The sequence below is a fragment of the Protomyctophum bolini genome (genome assembly GCF_963924005.1).
Source record: "Protomyctophum bolini genome assembly, chromosome: 6".
NCBI lineage: Eukaryota > Metazoa > Chordata > Actinopteri > Myctophiformes > Myctophidae > Protomyctophum > Protomyctophum bolini.
The window spans coordinates 31,251,740-31,268,060 of NC_137867.1; the positions used below are offsets into that span (position 1 = coordinate 31,251,740).

At 41.3% G+C, this 16,321-nt stretch overlaps 1 protein-coding gene across 1 annotated transcript in view; it reads left to right on the top strand.

Moving 5' to 3' along the window:
• The first annotated feature begins 7,299 nt into the window (after positions 1–7,299).
• Positions 7,300–16,321, top strand: part of aak1a (AP2 associated kinase 1a) — a 34,655-nt gene continuing 25,633 nt past the window's right edge. Inside the window, exons 1-2 of the mRNA XM_080765050.1 lie at positions 7,300–8,098; positions 15,082–15,200. Coding sequence (XP_080621176.1) covers positions 7,930–8,098; positions 15,082–15,200 — 288 coding nt within the window. The 5' untranslated portion in view covers positions 7,300–7,929. The remainder of the gene's footprint in view (positions 8,099–15,081; positions 15,201–16,321) is intronic.

Here is a 16,321-nt window from a genome sequence, read left to right on the forward strand (position 1 = left end):
GCTACGTACCTTGCTTTTGGAGGAAAAAATGTAGTATTTTGAAGTATGGTAATGATTAATTATGCCTGTTATGGCAGTGGTGTCAGATAATAGGGGGCGTGGCATTACCTTTAATCCACCCGACACTGAAACATGTCATCGTTACGTCACCATCGATAACCAATTATACCCTGGCATTGGTACATATATTCATCACGTCATATGCTCATATGTCTATATGTCTATACTGTATGTATGTATATGTAATTTCTGAGTTGATTAGTATACTGTGGTTACTCGGGTGGTTTGATGAGTACTGTATGTCCCTTTAATCCACCCGACACTGAAACATATCATTACGTCATTGTAAACCAATTATACCCTGGCATTGGTACATATCTTCATCACGTCATGGGACATACGCTTCGTAGAATGACGGAAAACATACCTGCACGGTCTGCTTCCGTATGTACCGTACGCATACGCATGGTAGCACCTGACTGATAACATTACTTGCACGCTCTGCTTGCGCAAGTAAATAGGATTGGATTTAAAATCGAAATTTGAGGCAGTCCCGGCTAGTTCAATTCACTGCTGTAAATATTATAAACTGTATCAAATGCATTAATTTGTCACTAGTGTCATCCAACACTGCCAACATCTCCTGTAGGACTCCTGCATTGCCATTACTTCCGCGAGCAGAGCGCAAGTATTGTTTTCGGCTGCGTATGTCCGTGACTGCTTCGGCCAATCGGGGATTGTGAATTGTCGGTGACACGCTCGGCCAATCAGGGATTGTGTATTGTCTATGGTGGTGTCGCTCGGCCAATCCAATCATGGATTGTGTATTCTTGGTGGCGTCTGGTGGCTCAGCCAATCAGAGAGCAGGCTGGCAGCTTGCTGCGTATGTTGGTGGCCCCTGGACGGATTGGATTGGGTCCGTATGTTGGTGGCGTCGCTCGGCCAATCAGAGATTGGCTGATGACCTAACTACCGGTATGTGTGTTTATGTAAAAACTGTGGTTCCGGGGGACAACACCGACATATGTGGATGACGTAACCAATTGCAACCCATTGAACCCATTGTAGTGGTGAGAGATAAGTTGCGCACTCTGCTTGCACACAAGTAGGCAAAGCGCAAGTTGGCAGCTCGACAGAGTGCATTTCTAGTTTATCCTGGATTTGGTATCAAAGTCCCAAACTTCACCAGAACACATCTACTATGTTAAAAGGTTTCTGGGGGAGTCGTCCCCCCCCTGTCCCCCCCCCCCCCCCCCCCCCCCCAAAATAAAAAATCTCCTGGATTTTCACCAGTGCCAAGAGTTGGGGCTCCTGGACTAGAGTACGTTTTTGTGTCCCTCCTATATACAGCTTTTGTCTCCACGTCTCAATATTTGCCATTGCCAATGAAAGGAGAAATTGAGTCAAATGTCCAGAAAATATGACGTCAATCTTGTCCCCACAAATGTCCGCCAAATTTGACGTAAATTTGTGGCAACACAAAGTACCCCTCACTTCACACAGTTGTGATTTTTGAGTGGTGCAACCACTCCTACAACCAGCAATGTCTGTGTTCAACTATGTATGTTCAACTATGTATGTGTTAATGAGCATGAGTACCAGTAGGGGCGCTGTTGCCTGCTAATGAGAGAGAGAGAGAGAGAGAGAGAGAAGGGGGGGAGAGGGGAGTTGCACCACTCGGTTCACACAAGTGTGATTTTTTTTTAGACTAGGCTGAACACAAGCAATCTTAAAATTTGAGACACAATACAATATATCGGTAAGGATTAGCATAAACTGACAATTTATTTTAATGTTAAGGGCATATACATCTGTGATGAGCCAGACCTTCGAACCTTGTCAGTAAAGAAAATCTGTTTGTGGTGGGGTGGCAGTGGCTTAGGAAACATCGGCCGCTTGGGAAACATAAGGTTCCCAGTTTGATTTTCAGCTCCCCCAGAGTTAGTGTTGAAGTGTCCTTGAGCAAGCAGGTTGGTGCCTTGCATGGTTTCCTACACTATCGGAGGGTGAATGTAATGCACATTGTGATTGTACTGCATTGTGCTATATAAATGCACCATTTAAAGTCAACTTAAGACATTCTTCATGTAAGCGAAATGCCCACCGACTGAATATCGTCAATGCTGTCGTACAAAACAAAAAGGTCATCCCATGTCATCAGCCCTAGATTCAAAAGATTTATTTATCATATTGGTCTTCCTGGTGAGATAACAATGAGTAACCTCAGAATCTTTTGATTAATTTCATCTGGAAGATTTCTGGAGGCAGTAAGGAGACCTTGTCACCTTGAGGTGAACCTGAGAAAAAGCTTAGAAAAAAAATCCCTATACTTCTGCTTCAATTATTTTGAAATTATGGTTAATCAAAAGCAATATAAAATAAAATATAACAAATGACAGACAAAGCAAAGAATTGAATGATCACTGAGAATAATGAACAAATATGTGTATAGTGCACCAACCCAAAGCTTCATATTATGACATATTTCAAGGTCTTGGACTCTCAGCTGTCAGCATTCTTGTGTTATTGCCTTGAAGCCACAAGGCATAACACCAGACATAAAATGACCAAATAAAGGCCACTGTTTGGATCTGATCTGCAATACTTTCCTGTAAGACTTCTACCTTTTTCTCCTGTTATGATCTGGATATTTGTAGAACCAATTATGATAATTACCCTGGCTAGCATACATTGTTTTGACCCTAGTTATTCACAGTTATCTAAATATTGATGGCTATTTCTGAATTTTGTTTCTTCCATAATAAACACTATAGGTGTGTGTGTGTGTGTGTGTGTGTGTGTGTGTGTGTGTGTGTGTGTGTGTGTGTGTGTGTGTGTGTGTGTGTGTGTGTGTGTGTGTGTGTGTGCGCGCGCGCATGCGTGAGCTCATTAGACACACAGAAAATGGGAAAAAAGTATGTTTTCCTTTTAGGTCACAGCATAGAACTATAGTGCATAACATAAACACTGTGGAGAGAATCCCACAAGAATTGTCATTTATCACCATGTTCAGAGAGAACCTTTTGGAACAGTTTAATGCTTCAATTACCAGTACACGTTACCTCATCATGTTTGAAAGAATGTATACATACAGATGCCTAAACATTAGTTGTGGCAGAATAAATGTCCTGTGATCTACACAAATAATCATGGCGATATACATCAAACTGTGGACTGGGTCTGAGAACATAATAGTCTTCGTCTAAAATGTCCATTAACTGCCATGCTGTTTCATAATGCAGGAAGTATGTACTTCCTGCATTATTGTGTTAGCAAACTTTTACAGTCTGTATTTATAGTCCAGTGAAATATTTGTTTCTTCAAAAACTGTACAATGTCTACACAAATGCATCTCTGGGATCTATTCCATAAAGTGTCTTGGAAATAAATTGAAGGATTACAATTCTGTTCTGTTGATAAAAAGAAAAACCTTCAAATGATAGGCTACTGAAAATGAAGACAATTGTATGACTCATGTCATGAGCCATAAGTGAGCTAGTTTAATGAGGAAATAGCGACCTCTTGAGGAGAAATGCATAATATGCATTTCATCATTTTGTCTATATTGTAGACAAAATACACCAATCAAGGTTTTGGTATGTAACCACACTTAACGTTGTAAAATGTCTCATCTGAATAGTAAAAATAAAGCATTGCTGTAAAGTTCGACAATGATTGAACTGTAATACTATAATTTTTATGATTTCTTCCAAATGTCTAATTATTTTATAAGATGTGCCTTCACTTAAATCTGTTAAAGAAACAATATCCTGACCCTGAAAAGCACATCAATGGCTGTAAGGTTTTACTTTTGACTTTCCACTATTTTATTTTAGAGGCAAATCACAACATTCATTTTATTAAGTTAAATTAATTAACACTTTACATAATATTGACCAGAGACCCAATGCTATGTGTTTCGTTCAACATGCATTGATGGGAGATCATGGTACATGAACTCACAGGTGGATAGGGAGAGCTGAAGGCCTGCTGGAGATAGAGATGGAGGGTAAAAGGGGATGAGATAGAGAAGGGGAGGGGAGGGGATGGAGAGTAGAAGGTGATGGAGAGGAGATGGGAGGAGGGTAAAAGGGGATGAGATGGAGAAGGGGAGGGGATGGAGAGTAGAAGGTGATGGAGAGGAGATGGGAGGAGGAGAGGAGAGCTTGGTGAGCCATGGGGACCTCCAGCAGCCTATGGCCTATAGCAGCTGACTACAAGCTTTGCCTAATCTTAAATGTACAATAGAGAGGGTGTCATGAGAACAACTGAGAGATTATTCCACAGTTGAAGAGTTTCATGGTTAAAGGCTCTGCCTCCCATTGTGATTGATTGAAATTGATTGAAATTTGTATTCGTGGTTTGCAGAATGCAGTACATTACAACAAAGGTACAGATCAATACAAAACTGCTACGAGGATAAAAACCAGGAAAAGCAATAAGACTTGTTTACATCAGGGTCCTCCATTTTCAATTCATCTTAACATTTAAAGACATACAGATATACACATCTACTGTATGCAAAAAGAAAAAAGAATCACACCCGTGTGAAGTGAGGGGCGCTCTTATCATTGTACATCATGACGTAAAATAGACCCCTTTGAGAGCGGTTTTGAAGGAGTATGTGTCCGGGTATACAGCTCAGTCGGTAGAGCTCTCGCCATTGGACCACAAGTTCATAGGTTCAATCACGGGCACTGCCAACTCAGCGTATGAGTAGCGCGGCTTGGAGGCAGCAAGTCATGACTTGTGCGGGAAGTAGGCTACTCGGAGCTGATGGTAAGTGTGGCGCTGCACCTCAGCAATCCATCTCCCAGGGGAGATGGATTATAAGCCACTCGCCCACTCCCAGCCTACTTCTAGGGATTCACATTTCTTAACGGCTGTTGGTAGGGGCGTTACACATTTTAGTGGCACAGGAACGAAGAGTTTAACCCCTTGTTTGAGCTGAATCTGGGTTGAACGTGGTTTGTGGTACTCCCTCTGGTGTTGTGATCGTGGACTTCGTTGACATTAAAGAAGTATTTTGATACTGGGTATATCTTAGTGGTGTAGCAAAATGTATAGACCAAGCTCATACTATTGATATATCTACTCTGATATTATATTCTTTCTTTCTAGGAAACAGAACTAAACCAGCATACTGGAAGTGCACTGGTGTTCTTCTAGCAGGCTTATACAAGGATGTGGGTCTGCCTGAACTGTAGGTAATATTAATAAAAACAGTAGATAATAATGAGTTGCAATATTCCAGCCTGGAAGTAACACATGCAGAGGAAAAATGCAGACTACCAAATTCCTTAGGGTGGCACTAGAGGCCAAGATAATTCCATTGATTCCAGAATAGGAATATGTTTCTGGTTTAGGGCCAAGCACAATCATTGCAGTATTGTCTGAGTTTAGTAGGTTATCATTGTTTTTTTTAATATAATCCTTCTACCCTAATAGACAGGTGGTACACAAGCACATGGCCGTTTATCTGTGCTCCTTCTCCTACCAAACCACACTGTTAGCACACATCTCTCTATGCAAAAAGAAATCTGCACACCCCCAGAATCCAGCTGCACTACATTGCATCCGTGCAACATATTTACTGTACAAATATTACTTTTGTCACACACACTGTTATTGCGCAACATTTCGCTGTGATGCAAATTACATCACAACTTTCTCGTTCCCCGGCACCTCCCCTTTTCACTGCACACACACACACACACACACACACACACACACACACGCACGTGCGCACACACATACACAGGGCACAGCAGCACGGTACAGCACAGTATGCTACAGTACAGTATGGGAAAGTATTGTACAGTACAGTATTGTACAGTACCGCATAGTACAGTATGGCACAGTTATGATACAGTACGGTACATTATGGTACCGAACCATACAGTACAGTACAGTACAGTACAGCTATTTTTGACTGCACCAACAATGCATAGGGCTTCAATTATATATACACTGTATATATCCATCTTAAACCACAGCCACTGTCCATCGTAGTCTGCAGACCCCCATTTGAAAATATATGCCAAAGACCCTTATAACAGAAGATTTTTACAGTAGTGATTTTCAACACTTTTAATTTCAAGGACCCCCAGTTTGATATGCAACAGGCTATGGACTCATTGCATTTCTATCTCTGAGACCCCAATGTATATTTATTTTTTTTGTGACCTAACGGAGTCCTGATTTAACCTTCTGTGCCGCTGTGAGTAGGGCTTGGATGGAATCTGTCCTTGCTCCCTGTGCTCGAGCACTGGAAGCCTCCAAACTCAAGACGTCATAGTAGGATAGCTTCCAACGGTGGATACTGAGCTTATGGGGCGGTTTCCATCTCATTACCAGCATCTTTTTTGCAGCTGTTAAACCGGCAAATAGCATTCTCTTCTTGTGAAGTGTTGGCTTAGAGATGAATCGTCATTTAGCAACAGAATGTGTGGTAAACACGGTATGTTTGTCTCGACTATATCGGACATAATGCTACCTTTGCCCAAAAGGCTAATTTTGGCATTCCCACATCATAAGATGTAAGAATGTTCCGATGGGTTTTAGCGGACATAGTGAGCATAGAGGACTTTGTAGTATTTTAATTTGGCAGAGTTTCCTGGGTGTAGAATAAAATCTTAAAATCAATTTGTATGTATATTTTAAAAGCAATGTTAATTTGTTCCAGACCCATAAGGGTCCATTTGGTTCCAAATTATCATTTAGCTGGGGACCCCCTGGACCACTCTTAAGAATCAGTGACTCAGAGGTAGGCCTACCCTAAACAAACATAACATTTATATGTTGGCTATTCAAAAAATTGCAGATATACAATTGTACATCTGCTTTTTTTTTTAAACATTTTTTACATTATTTTTTTTGGAAACTAAGAAGTAGTTTTGGAAGTGTGTTCAACCTTAACAGGTGTATAGAGGAATCTATATGTTGAAAACTATTTTGACTGGCATGCATAGGGCTTCAATTATATATATATATATATATATATATATATATATATATATATATATAGCTATATATAGTGATATAGTGAGACTCTGAGAGTGAGTGACTGATTGATTACTAGTGATATTGAATGTTTAACAAACAATTTGCAGCAGTTGGTTGCCTGACAACCAAATCCAATCAAGAAGCCATTATCCGTCCGGGCTATGGGATACTGGCTCTTCCTTTGACCAATTAGATCAAGCGAAATCACACAGGACTAGGCAGCGTCTTGAACGGCGCAAGAGGCCAGGGTAGCAACGACTTGGAAAGCATATTAGCATAATTCACATTACAAGTTGTAACATTAGCTCGCTGTCCAGCCTAGCTGCAGCTTGCAGGGGGACGTACGGGAGATTCACAAATATTGTGCTATCAAACAAACGATTCGCCAACCAGGGTGGAATAATTAATTGGCATTCCGCGCGGAGGAACCCAGAGGAGATGAGTAATAAGCTGCATGTAACCCTAAGGAACTGCCTGTCTGTCAGTTTAACATCAACTGACAGCTGTCATCGTACGTAGCTAGTTAGCTTAGCCAGAGGCTAACTAGCATCTTCTGTCCCTCACACTGGCTAACTAGCTGCTTCTCCTGTCGTTTGATTCGGCGGCCACTTCCTTCCGCATGGACATTATCTTATTCATCTTATCAACTGTGCATTTTGCTTGACTTGACTATAGCATACTGTCCTTTAGGAAACATCATGAGTTAAAGGTTAGGCGACGTTTAGTCAGAAGGTTGCTCGGAATATCTTGAGATCCAGCTAAGCATTTTAGCTGGAAGCTAGCTGTTTTCATTCAATTATTTCCAGCGTTAGCATAGCCATCCCTGTTCACAGTAGTAACAGCAGCGAGCTACTGTCCAGGATTGATCGTTGCTTACAAGGGTACTATTATACTGAACATTGACTGGGGGCGAGATAGACGAGAATGAAGAAATTCTTTGATTCCCGTCGGGAGCTGAGCTCCGGGCCTGGTTCTGGAGTCAGTGGAGGAGGAGGAGGAGGTTGCAGCTCCTCCAGCAGCGGTGGCAGCTTCATTGGACGGCTCTTCACCATTGGACGGTATCAAGTCACCATCGAGGAGATTATTGCTGAAGGTGAATTATAGCTTCATGTTACATTATATAGGTAGTATAGGTTCCCGTCACGCATGAAGCCATTTTTAGCCGTGGTACAGTTATGGACCTTTTGGGATATTTGGGGGAGAGAGCAGATTATAATGCGACCAACTCTGTGCCACCAGGGCTAAGCCAAGTTCCTGCTCTATGCGCGATGGGCAAATGTCCAAAACTAAGCTATACGACATGGCAACAAACATAACCACAACACTGACTGAGACTTAGCCCTTCTTAAATAGATAGATACAACTATGATGGTTTTACTTTCTTGATGGAAAAAGGTTTTTGACATGGTCAAGTCCTTGGTCAAGTCCATAATACTGTTGTAGTTTCCTGGAGCTGCTGTGGTATGGATCATTTCACTCAGCTGTTGACCAGCTGTCTCTGTATCCCTCCCTGGCATGTAAGTTAAACCTCTTATGCTATGGACATACAGTAACCAAAATATTTTACTATAAGTCTAGCGTGTTCTTAAATAGCTCTAGGTAAAGCACATTTCATGCTGTGTATACGGTGTCAGTACTGTACTGTTGAGTTTGTTGCTGTTTCTGTTTCTGATTCCATTATTTCACTTAACAGGCAGCTAGCCTCCAAGGCAGGGAGGGGAGGGACATGTATGACTTCATTGCCAGCTTGGCTGTAATGAATCCAAACCATGCTGAGTCATTAATCTTGAAAAGGCTGATAATGGGAATTAAAATTTCCATTTGTGTCCTTTTTTTCCAGTCAGATCACCTTCTGGCTAAATGAAACTTTCATATGATATTGATTGCCTCTTCACTTTAATAGTCTGACTTTAACAGACACCAAGAGCACAGACCCGGTTTCAATCAAAAGTTTCCAATCATGCATTTTGAATCTTTGATGCAAAAACGAATAATGCTCAAATAAAAAATTCCATGGTGCATTCCCAAGAAAGACTGATATAATATTAAATCATATCTTGCTGAGACACTGACCGTCTTTTTTTTTATGGAGGGACAGACAGTAGGCTGACAGGAAATGGGGAGAGAGATGGGGGGGGGGGGGGGTGACATGCAGTAAAGGTTGTCAGGATCAGGAGTCGAACCCGTGGCACACTGCCAGATAGCCCCTCTCGGACCCCCCCGGTTGAGCTCTTTTCATCGCTACCCGTGGGGTCCCTGTTCAAAAGTTGAAATCCTTATGCAAATGATGGTACACAGACATAAATACCTTCGGAAACGTCTTTGCTAAGGTTACCTGATGCGGGTCAGAATGTCCAAAAGGAGCATATAGGAGCTATAGGATACAACGGAAACCACTGCGAATTTTCCTTTGGCGCAGAAGCCGTTAAGTATTTTTAATCTGTGTTTGACCGTTTTGGCAGCTTGAAATTCTCTCTAACTTCCTTCCTTGACTTCCTTATTGACATCCCATTGTACCGCCTAGCTGGCTAGCTAGTGGCTAGCTGCCATCCCTACGTTCTTGCCTCTGATCTGCTCTGTCGTAGCTAGCCACTAGCTAGCCAGCTAGGCGGTACAATGGGATGTCAATAAGAAAGTCAAGGAAGGAAGGAAGAGAGAATTTCAAGCTGCGAAAAAGGTCAAACACAGATAAAAAATACTTCCACGCCAAAGGAAAATTCGCAGTGGTTTCCGTTGTCTCCTATAGCTCCTATAATGCTTCTTTTGGACATTCTGACCCGCATCAGATAACTGCAGCAAAGACGTTTCCGAAGTTATTTATGTCTGTGTACCATGTAGCAGGTTAGCGCTGGGACAGGACCCTATGGGTAAAGTTATCCAAATGTCAGAAACTTTACGTACCATTGGGTTCTGACTCGCGGGGCTAACTGCCAGACTGGATTACCAGCCAAGGTGCCTGGACCGCTGAGCCACGGCCCAGGCCAGACCGTCATTACTGTGTTCCTAACATTTGTTGTTTAATATAATATATATAATATAAGAGAAGAGATTACCACAAAGCTTGTCTGTCAGTGAGCTAAGGACAGTGGTTACTAAATAATGGATGGGCAGAGTGATTAATTCATCAGTACTATAGATGGGCACCATCTGTTGAGGCACACCATGCTTCTACTTATATGAATGGAGTCTCCATCTATACTGTCTGTACTCTCACTTCCTGCCTTGTATAGTATACAGATACGCTGGCCTGAGTGGTGAAAGTTGTTCATTTCTATTTAATCTATCATCTGAGATGGTAGCAGCTGGTTTATAGCCTATCCCCCCCCCCTCCACCCACCCACCCACCACCAATAGTTCAATTGGGCCTTTAATTATATTTTATATTATATTTTTATATTATATATTTTTTATATCATATGTATACATTTACATACATGCATTAAAATGCACAATACTGTGTGTATCTAATATATTTGTAGTTCACATGGATTGGGCTTGTTGGCAATATTTTGGTTCAATACAATGTAGCACCAGATTGTTTCCCTAAATGTGCATGTTTCATATAAAATTGTAGTTTTGGAATGTTATTCTGTGGATCATATTTTCTTGCACTGGCAGTGCAAGAGACTCATTCCTGTCTCAGTCCTGTTTGCTCAGATGGTTTTGGTTGTAGTCTAGTCTCTGTGCAACTGTGCATTGCTTTCGATCTACTATTCAGTGGTTCCCAAACTGTGGTGCGCGGGCGCCTTCTAGGGGGTGTGCGACATGAAAAGGCTAATGGTGGTGCTATGGTTTTATTTTAAATGTATTAACATATTGATATGCCAATATATGGCAAGTATATGCAGAATATAGCCTATGCTGGAATGCTGGATATATATGCCATATTCAGGTTGCATATATGTGGATAAATATTAAATAGGAAATAGTAACTATGTTATATACACTACTACAGTATTTGGAAATGGTGTTTGTTCTTCTCAGAAACTGGCTTCTGTATGTTGTTTGTGATCTCTGTGAACTGTGTCTGACGATAAGGCTATGTTCCATGTGTACAGTGTGAGAGCTTGAGTGTCATAGTTCTGTAGCTTACAGTATCAATGTACAATGTAGGCTTCATGCTTTGGAATCAATTTCATCTTGTAATTAATAGAGCCCGGCTGATATATCAGTCTGGGTAACATCATTTGACTTGTTGACAACACCTGTATCGTAGTTATGCAGCCAGTGTCATGTAAAAAAAAAAATCTAAATTGCATTCGACCCAAACATCTGTGGCAGAATGTCTAACTTAAATAATAATTACTTCAACAAGATGAAAATAGATTCCAAAGCATATTGTAATAATTAGACAGGTGAGTGTTGCTTAGCCTTAGACATTTGTGATTTGTTCTGGCTGCTTGATGTCAGAGGATTTTCAGTGACGTGACTTTCTTTCCTCACTATCAACAAGATAGGGTTTCTTCTCGCCGTCTACAATTACTGCTGGTAACATTATCCAACCCTGGAGCTATATGGGTGGCATTGTAGAGGGAGGATATCTGCCCAGTTCCTGCAGAAAGACTTTCTCAACTTGATTTTAGTGACCACACAAGACAAATATTTAAAGTTCACCGTTTTATCCTGGGGGAAAACAGCTCACTTGTCAAGTTAGTCTCACAGTCTCACTTGTAAAAAACAACAAAAAATAACAACAACATCATGGACATGGACTTTTCTATTTATGACCTAGACCAAAGCTAAAACAGGATAACCCATGTTAATCGTAGTTATTGAGATGGGGGCATTTCCTGATGTCAGTGCAGCTGCAGCATGGTCTAGTTTTGTAGTGTCCATGAATGTAAACAGTGTAGTACTAGTAGCCATGTGGAGTACTAAGGCCTGCATGGCTGTTACATATTTCCATTGTGCTGATGCCAAGATGCCAATGTTGTACCATTCGCCGTTCTTCTCATAACAACCTCTGAAGGTGTACTACTATTCTCATATACATTTGCCTGTGTCAGTATGTATTAGCTGAGCTCGAGTGGTATTATCCTGGTAGGCTACTGCATCAAGTGGCAATGGCTATTTGTAGCTCCACTTACTGTTGTTCAGATCTTCTGTCCAGTCGGTGGGAGCATAGGCCACTGCTGGATGCTGCTTAAGAAGGCGTAATCCTTCTACCGTAATTTCTTACAGGCATGTCAGATTAGATGGCATGAGGCAGTGGCTGTGTCAGTGTCATGTCAGTTCTGACACACAAGACAAGACCACTCATTCTACTAAACATTGTTGTTAACTAAATACTAGTCTTTATAATCATAATTGAAATAGACTTTTATGCTGCAAAAAGACACAGGGGATCCCTAAACTTCTTTGCCTTTTTTTTTTCTTCTTTTTTTTTTTTACTATTTTGAAAAACAATTCAAGTTGTTCAAGCCTAGTACAGTCCAAAGGCATAGCACCAAAAAAGTCCTTGCGTTCTTGTTTCCATTCAGGCCCTATGCAATCAATTCATAGACATGAAGAATTAACAAAATTCTTGTCTTGCCACTCGGCATCTTTTGTTATACAGTGTGTAGCCCGACACACACCGGCTGCGTCCCCCGCGCGGCGCCGCGCCGCGCCCCCCGGCGCGCCGATAGATCACAGTTCTATTTTCCAGGCGGCGCCGCGCAGCAACGTGCCGCAGACGGTCGCAGCCGGTGTGTGGTGGGCTTAAGAGAACGTGGTTGAACACAGGTGGTCGTCTAATATTATGCAAAGCAGGTAGATGCCATTCAGTGCTTTATTTAATTATTATTAAGGTCAAAGGTCATTGTTCAGAGTCATTTGGATGCAGGCTCGACTCTCGTAGGCACAGCGTTTATATGTGCCGGTGAGTGGGTGCCATCCCTGTCCCACTACACCCCTGAGTACTCTCGTCCAAGATCAATGAAGTACTTTATTAAAGCTCAAATAGATTTGAGCAAGATTGTTTTAACATCGTCTGTGACTCACACAACTCATCATCTTGTCATGAAGTCCTGGAGGGGTCTCTGAACCATCACGCTTATTTTTCTAACAGACAAGACCTAGGCCTTATTCCAAAGATATTACCAATACATTTATAGTGCTAACAAATTAATGTATTCAAAGTAGCTCTACACTTTCTATTAAGACAGATACTACCATGGCCCCTTTGTGCTCCATTCGTTTCTTTCATTGCACAAGCCAGACATACAGTATAGTAGCTCAAGGCAGTCTTAACCAAACTTCAAACACCACTGTCCTTAGGCTTAGTGATGCCAGCTCGATGAGTCAGCCCAATATATGGCATGAGCACAAGCCCGGGAGAGGACAGGGCCACACTCCTTTGAAGAGCAGCAGTATGAGCAGAATTGCAGGGTGTATGTATGCGTCTATGCGAAAACATGACTGGACTAAATCATGGTGAAAGTTGCCTTTATCTTTGGCTGTCTTGCTGTTTATATTAAAGAATACAGTTTTGAGAGAACTAAGTTTCAGGTAGCATACGCCTAAGGTTGTTTTGGCTCTAGGTTGTATTTAATTGCTCTCCTAATTTACATTGTTTTGGATATTTGTAGTACTGGGTCTGGGTTATTAATCAAAGGCAGAATCCCACCTCTTCAGATTTCCTCTGGTTTAAACCCTCACAGAGTTCAACTTCTGACTCTGATAAGTATTGTCGTATGTTTTTCATAGCATTCTATGGCTGCCTGCCTACCCTGTTGTTGCATGGCACTTACTCCAACCTATCACATTTTGTAAGTCGCTCTGGATAAGAATGTCTGATAAATGCCTAAATTGTTCTATTATAACAATATACCCAATATACCCAGAACAGAGAACAGTAAGACAAGCAATTTATTATTATTATTATTTTAATAGCACATTTCAACAAGGCAATACAAAGTGCTTGTTTACATAAAACTTTTAGATTTTTACATACAACTTTTAGACTTTTAGACACAGCATTAAGAGCGTTATAAAGGGACATTTGCAGTGCAGAAAAAAACTATAGAGATCACACCTGTGTGAAGTGAGGGGCATGCCATGTCGTCGTACAAATTTACGTCATATTTGGCAGACATTTGACCTAATTTCTCCTTTCATTGTCAATGGCAAATATTGAGACTTGTGGGGACAAAATATGTATATAGGAGGGACTAGCACCCCTCAAAAAGAAGCGGAAAAGAGCAGACAAAGGTTTTTCATAGCTAGTTTGTTCCAGATTTGGTGCATAAAAAAACAGAATGCGCCTTCTCCACCTTTAATTCTGACAGAAAGCAGACCTGAAGTTTTGTGATGTAGATCAAGATCAGAACATTATTTTATCCCTAAACCATTCAATGCTTTATGAACAAACTAGCATTTCCCATAATTGTATATGGATGGAAAGAAACCTGCATTTTGTTGTCAACCACACCATGTGAGTATGCAGATGGGAGGATGTATTCCGTCACTATTACAACCTTCCTCCACAGCGCTACTGCTGACTCACACAGTGCTGCTCTGAACTGCTCCCAACACTGCACTCGATACATATTGCACTGTAGAATTATTCTGCTTAACACGCCATCCCCATCAGACAGTGTTTGTGTGAATGTGAGGGCACAGTAGACCTGTTTTTGATTGAATGCCTTATTAGTCAGAAATGTAAACGGCGCAAGGTACAGTCAGACATTTAGGCTAAAAGTATAATTCCAAAATGTCCTGGGGACTTGTTTCCATTGTGGGTTTGTTTTGCCAATGCCAATGTTCTGTGCTGATGAGGTAATGAACAGATTAGAATAGGCTTAGCCTACTAAAAGCCATTTTGCAGCGCTAGGTGTATTGGGCTAGTACAGTAGCTGCCAGGCTGATCCCAAGACTGTTTTAGGAGTGATCTCTGAGAGTCAACCTCCTGGGGAGTTTTTTGCTTATGGATATTGAGAAGAGATCATCATGTCACTGTCAGATTTATGCTCTGTTGTCCATATTTCAGATGTTTGATATTTGAAACACTGTATGTCTCACCGTCTCACTGGCACTCTCCCTCATCTCCCCCATTCTCTCTTTACATCTTTCCTCATCCTTCTTAAAAATGTACAGGGGGCTTTGCCATTGTTTTCCTGGTGCGGACACACCAAGGGGTGCGATGTGCACTCAAGAGGATGTATGTCAACAATGAACATGATCTCCAGATCTGTAATCTGGAGATCCAGATTATGGTGAGTAAGATAAATCAATGCATTTGACTACAATTATAGAGCAATAAGCCAATCACCAAAGGATAGTGTTTATTTTATTTGGTTTATTTTATTTAGTACAGTATGCAGATTATTGACATAATGTCTTTTATTCATAATTTTCTGATTTGAAACCCCAATTATTTAAAAACAATCCTCCTTAAATTATTAAAATGACCCTACTCACGTGTATATACAGTGTGTAAGGTACTTGCTGTACGTATAGTACTGATGGTGTCTGACTCTGCTTGTGAAACAGCCAACACCACTTTTGTCCAGGTTATGATGAACTAACACTCTGTATTAGGGTGACTAATTTCTTCCCAACACTTAAAGCCTTTTCATGTAGCCGGACTTAACCAATGCCAAATAATACGATTATCATTTGACTTTGACCCGATGCCAGCATTGGTATTGGCGCACCTCTGGTTATAGTTGAGCAGAAAGTTGACTGTCAGATTTGTTTCAAATGCCAGTGTCAAATCAGAACTCTTTTTCCCCAGGTACGTACAGTGTATATATACGGACGTTGGCGCTAGCTGGCGTCTTATCCCAGGTCCGTATATATACGTACCCCAACGTATACCGTCTATATAATGGTTGAGGCCTACGGAGGCTTTTAACATTGGTCCGGTTCCTATGGCAACGCCCCACCGTTCCAACTATGGGATTGCAAATATAATCACAGTGCAAAGCAGTTGAAAGGAGGATTTTCAAACCTCCATAAGTCGGACTCCAGGATCGCTGTACTTGGTGGATCTTCTGCCATCTACATTTCAGGGGGGCAGCAACTGTGTATGGTGGCACTGGGAACTGGGGTTTATGCTAACAGCTAGCCGCAATTATATAGTTAAGTTAGGCATCACATTCTATTAAAATATACAACTTTCTAATTCATAATGTGGTTGTCTAAACTATACGTTACTAACTGCATTCTCCTTGCGGAAAACCCATTTCATCCATCTAGTAGCTTAACCCATTCTGACCGGGCACCCATTTTGGTGTTGGCATCATGTTATGCTTTAGCTATTGAAAAATAGCAGATCTACAAGCTCATATCGCGCCACCGAGTGGCGCGATACGAGCTTGTAGGTCTGCTATTT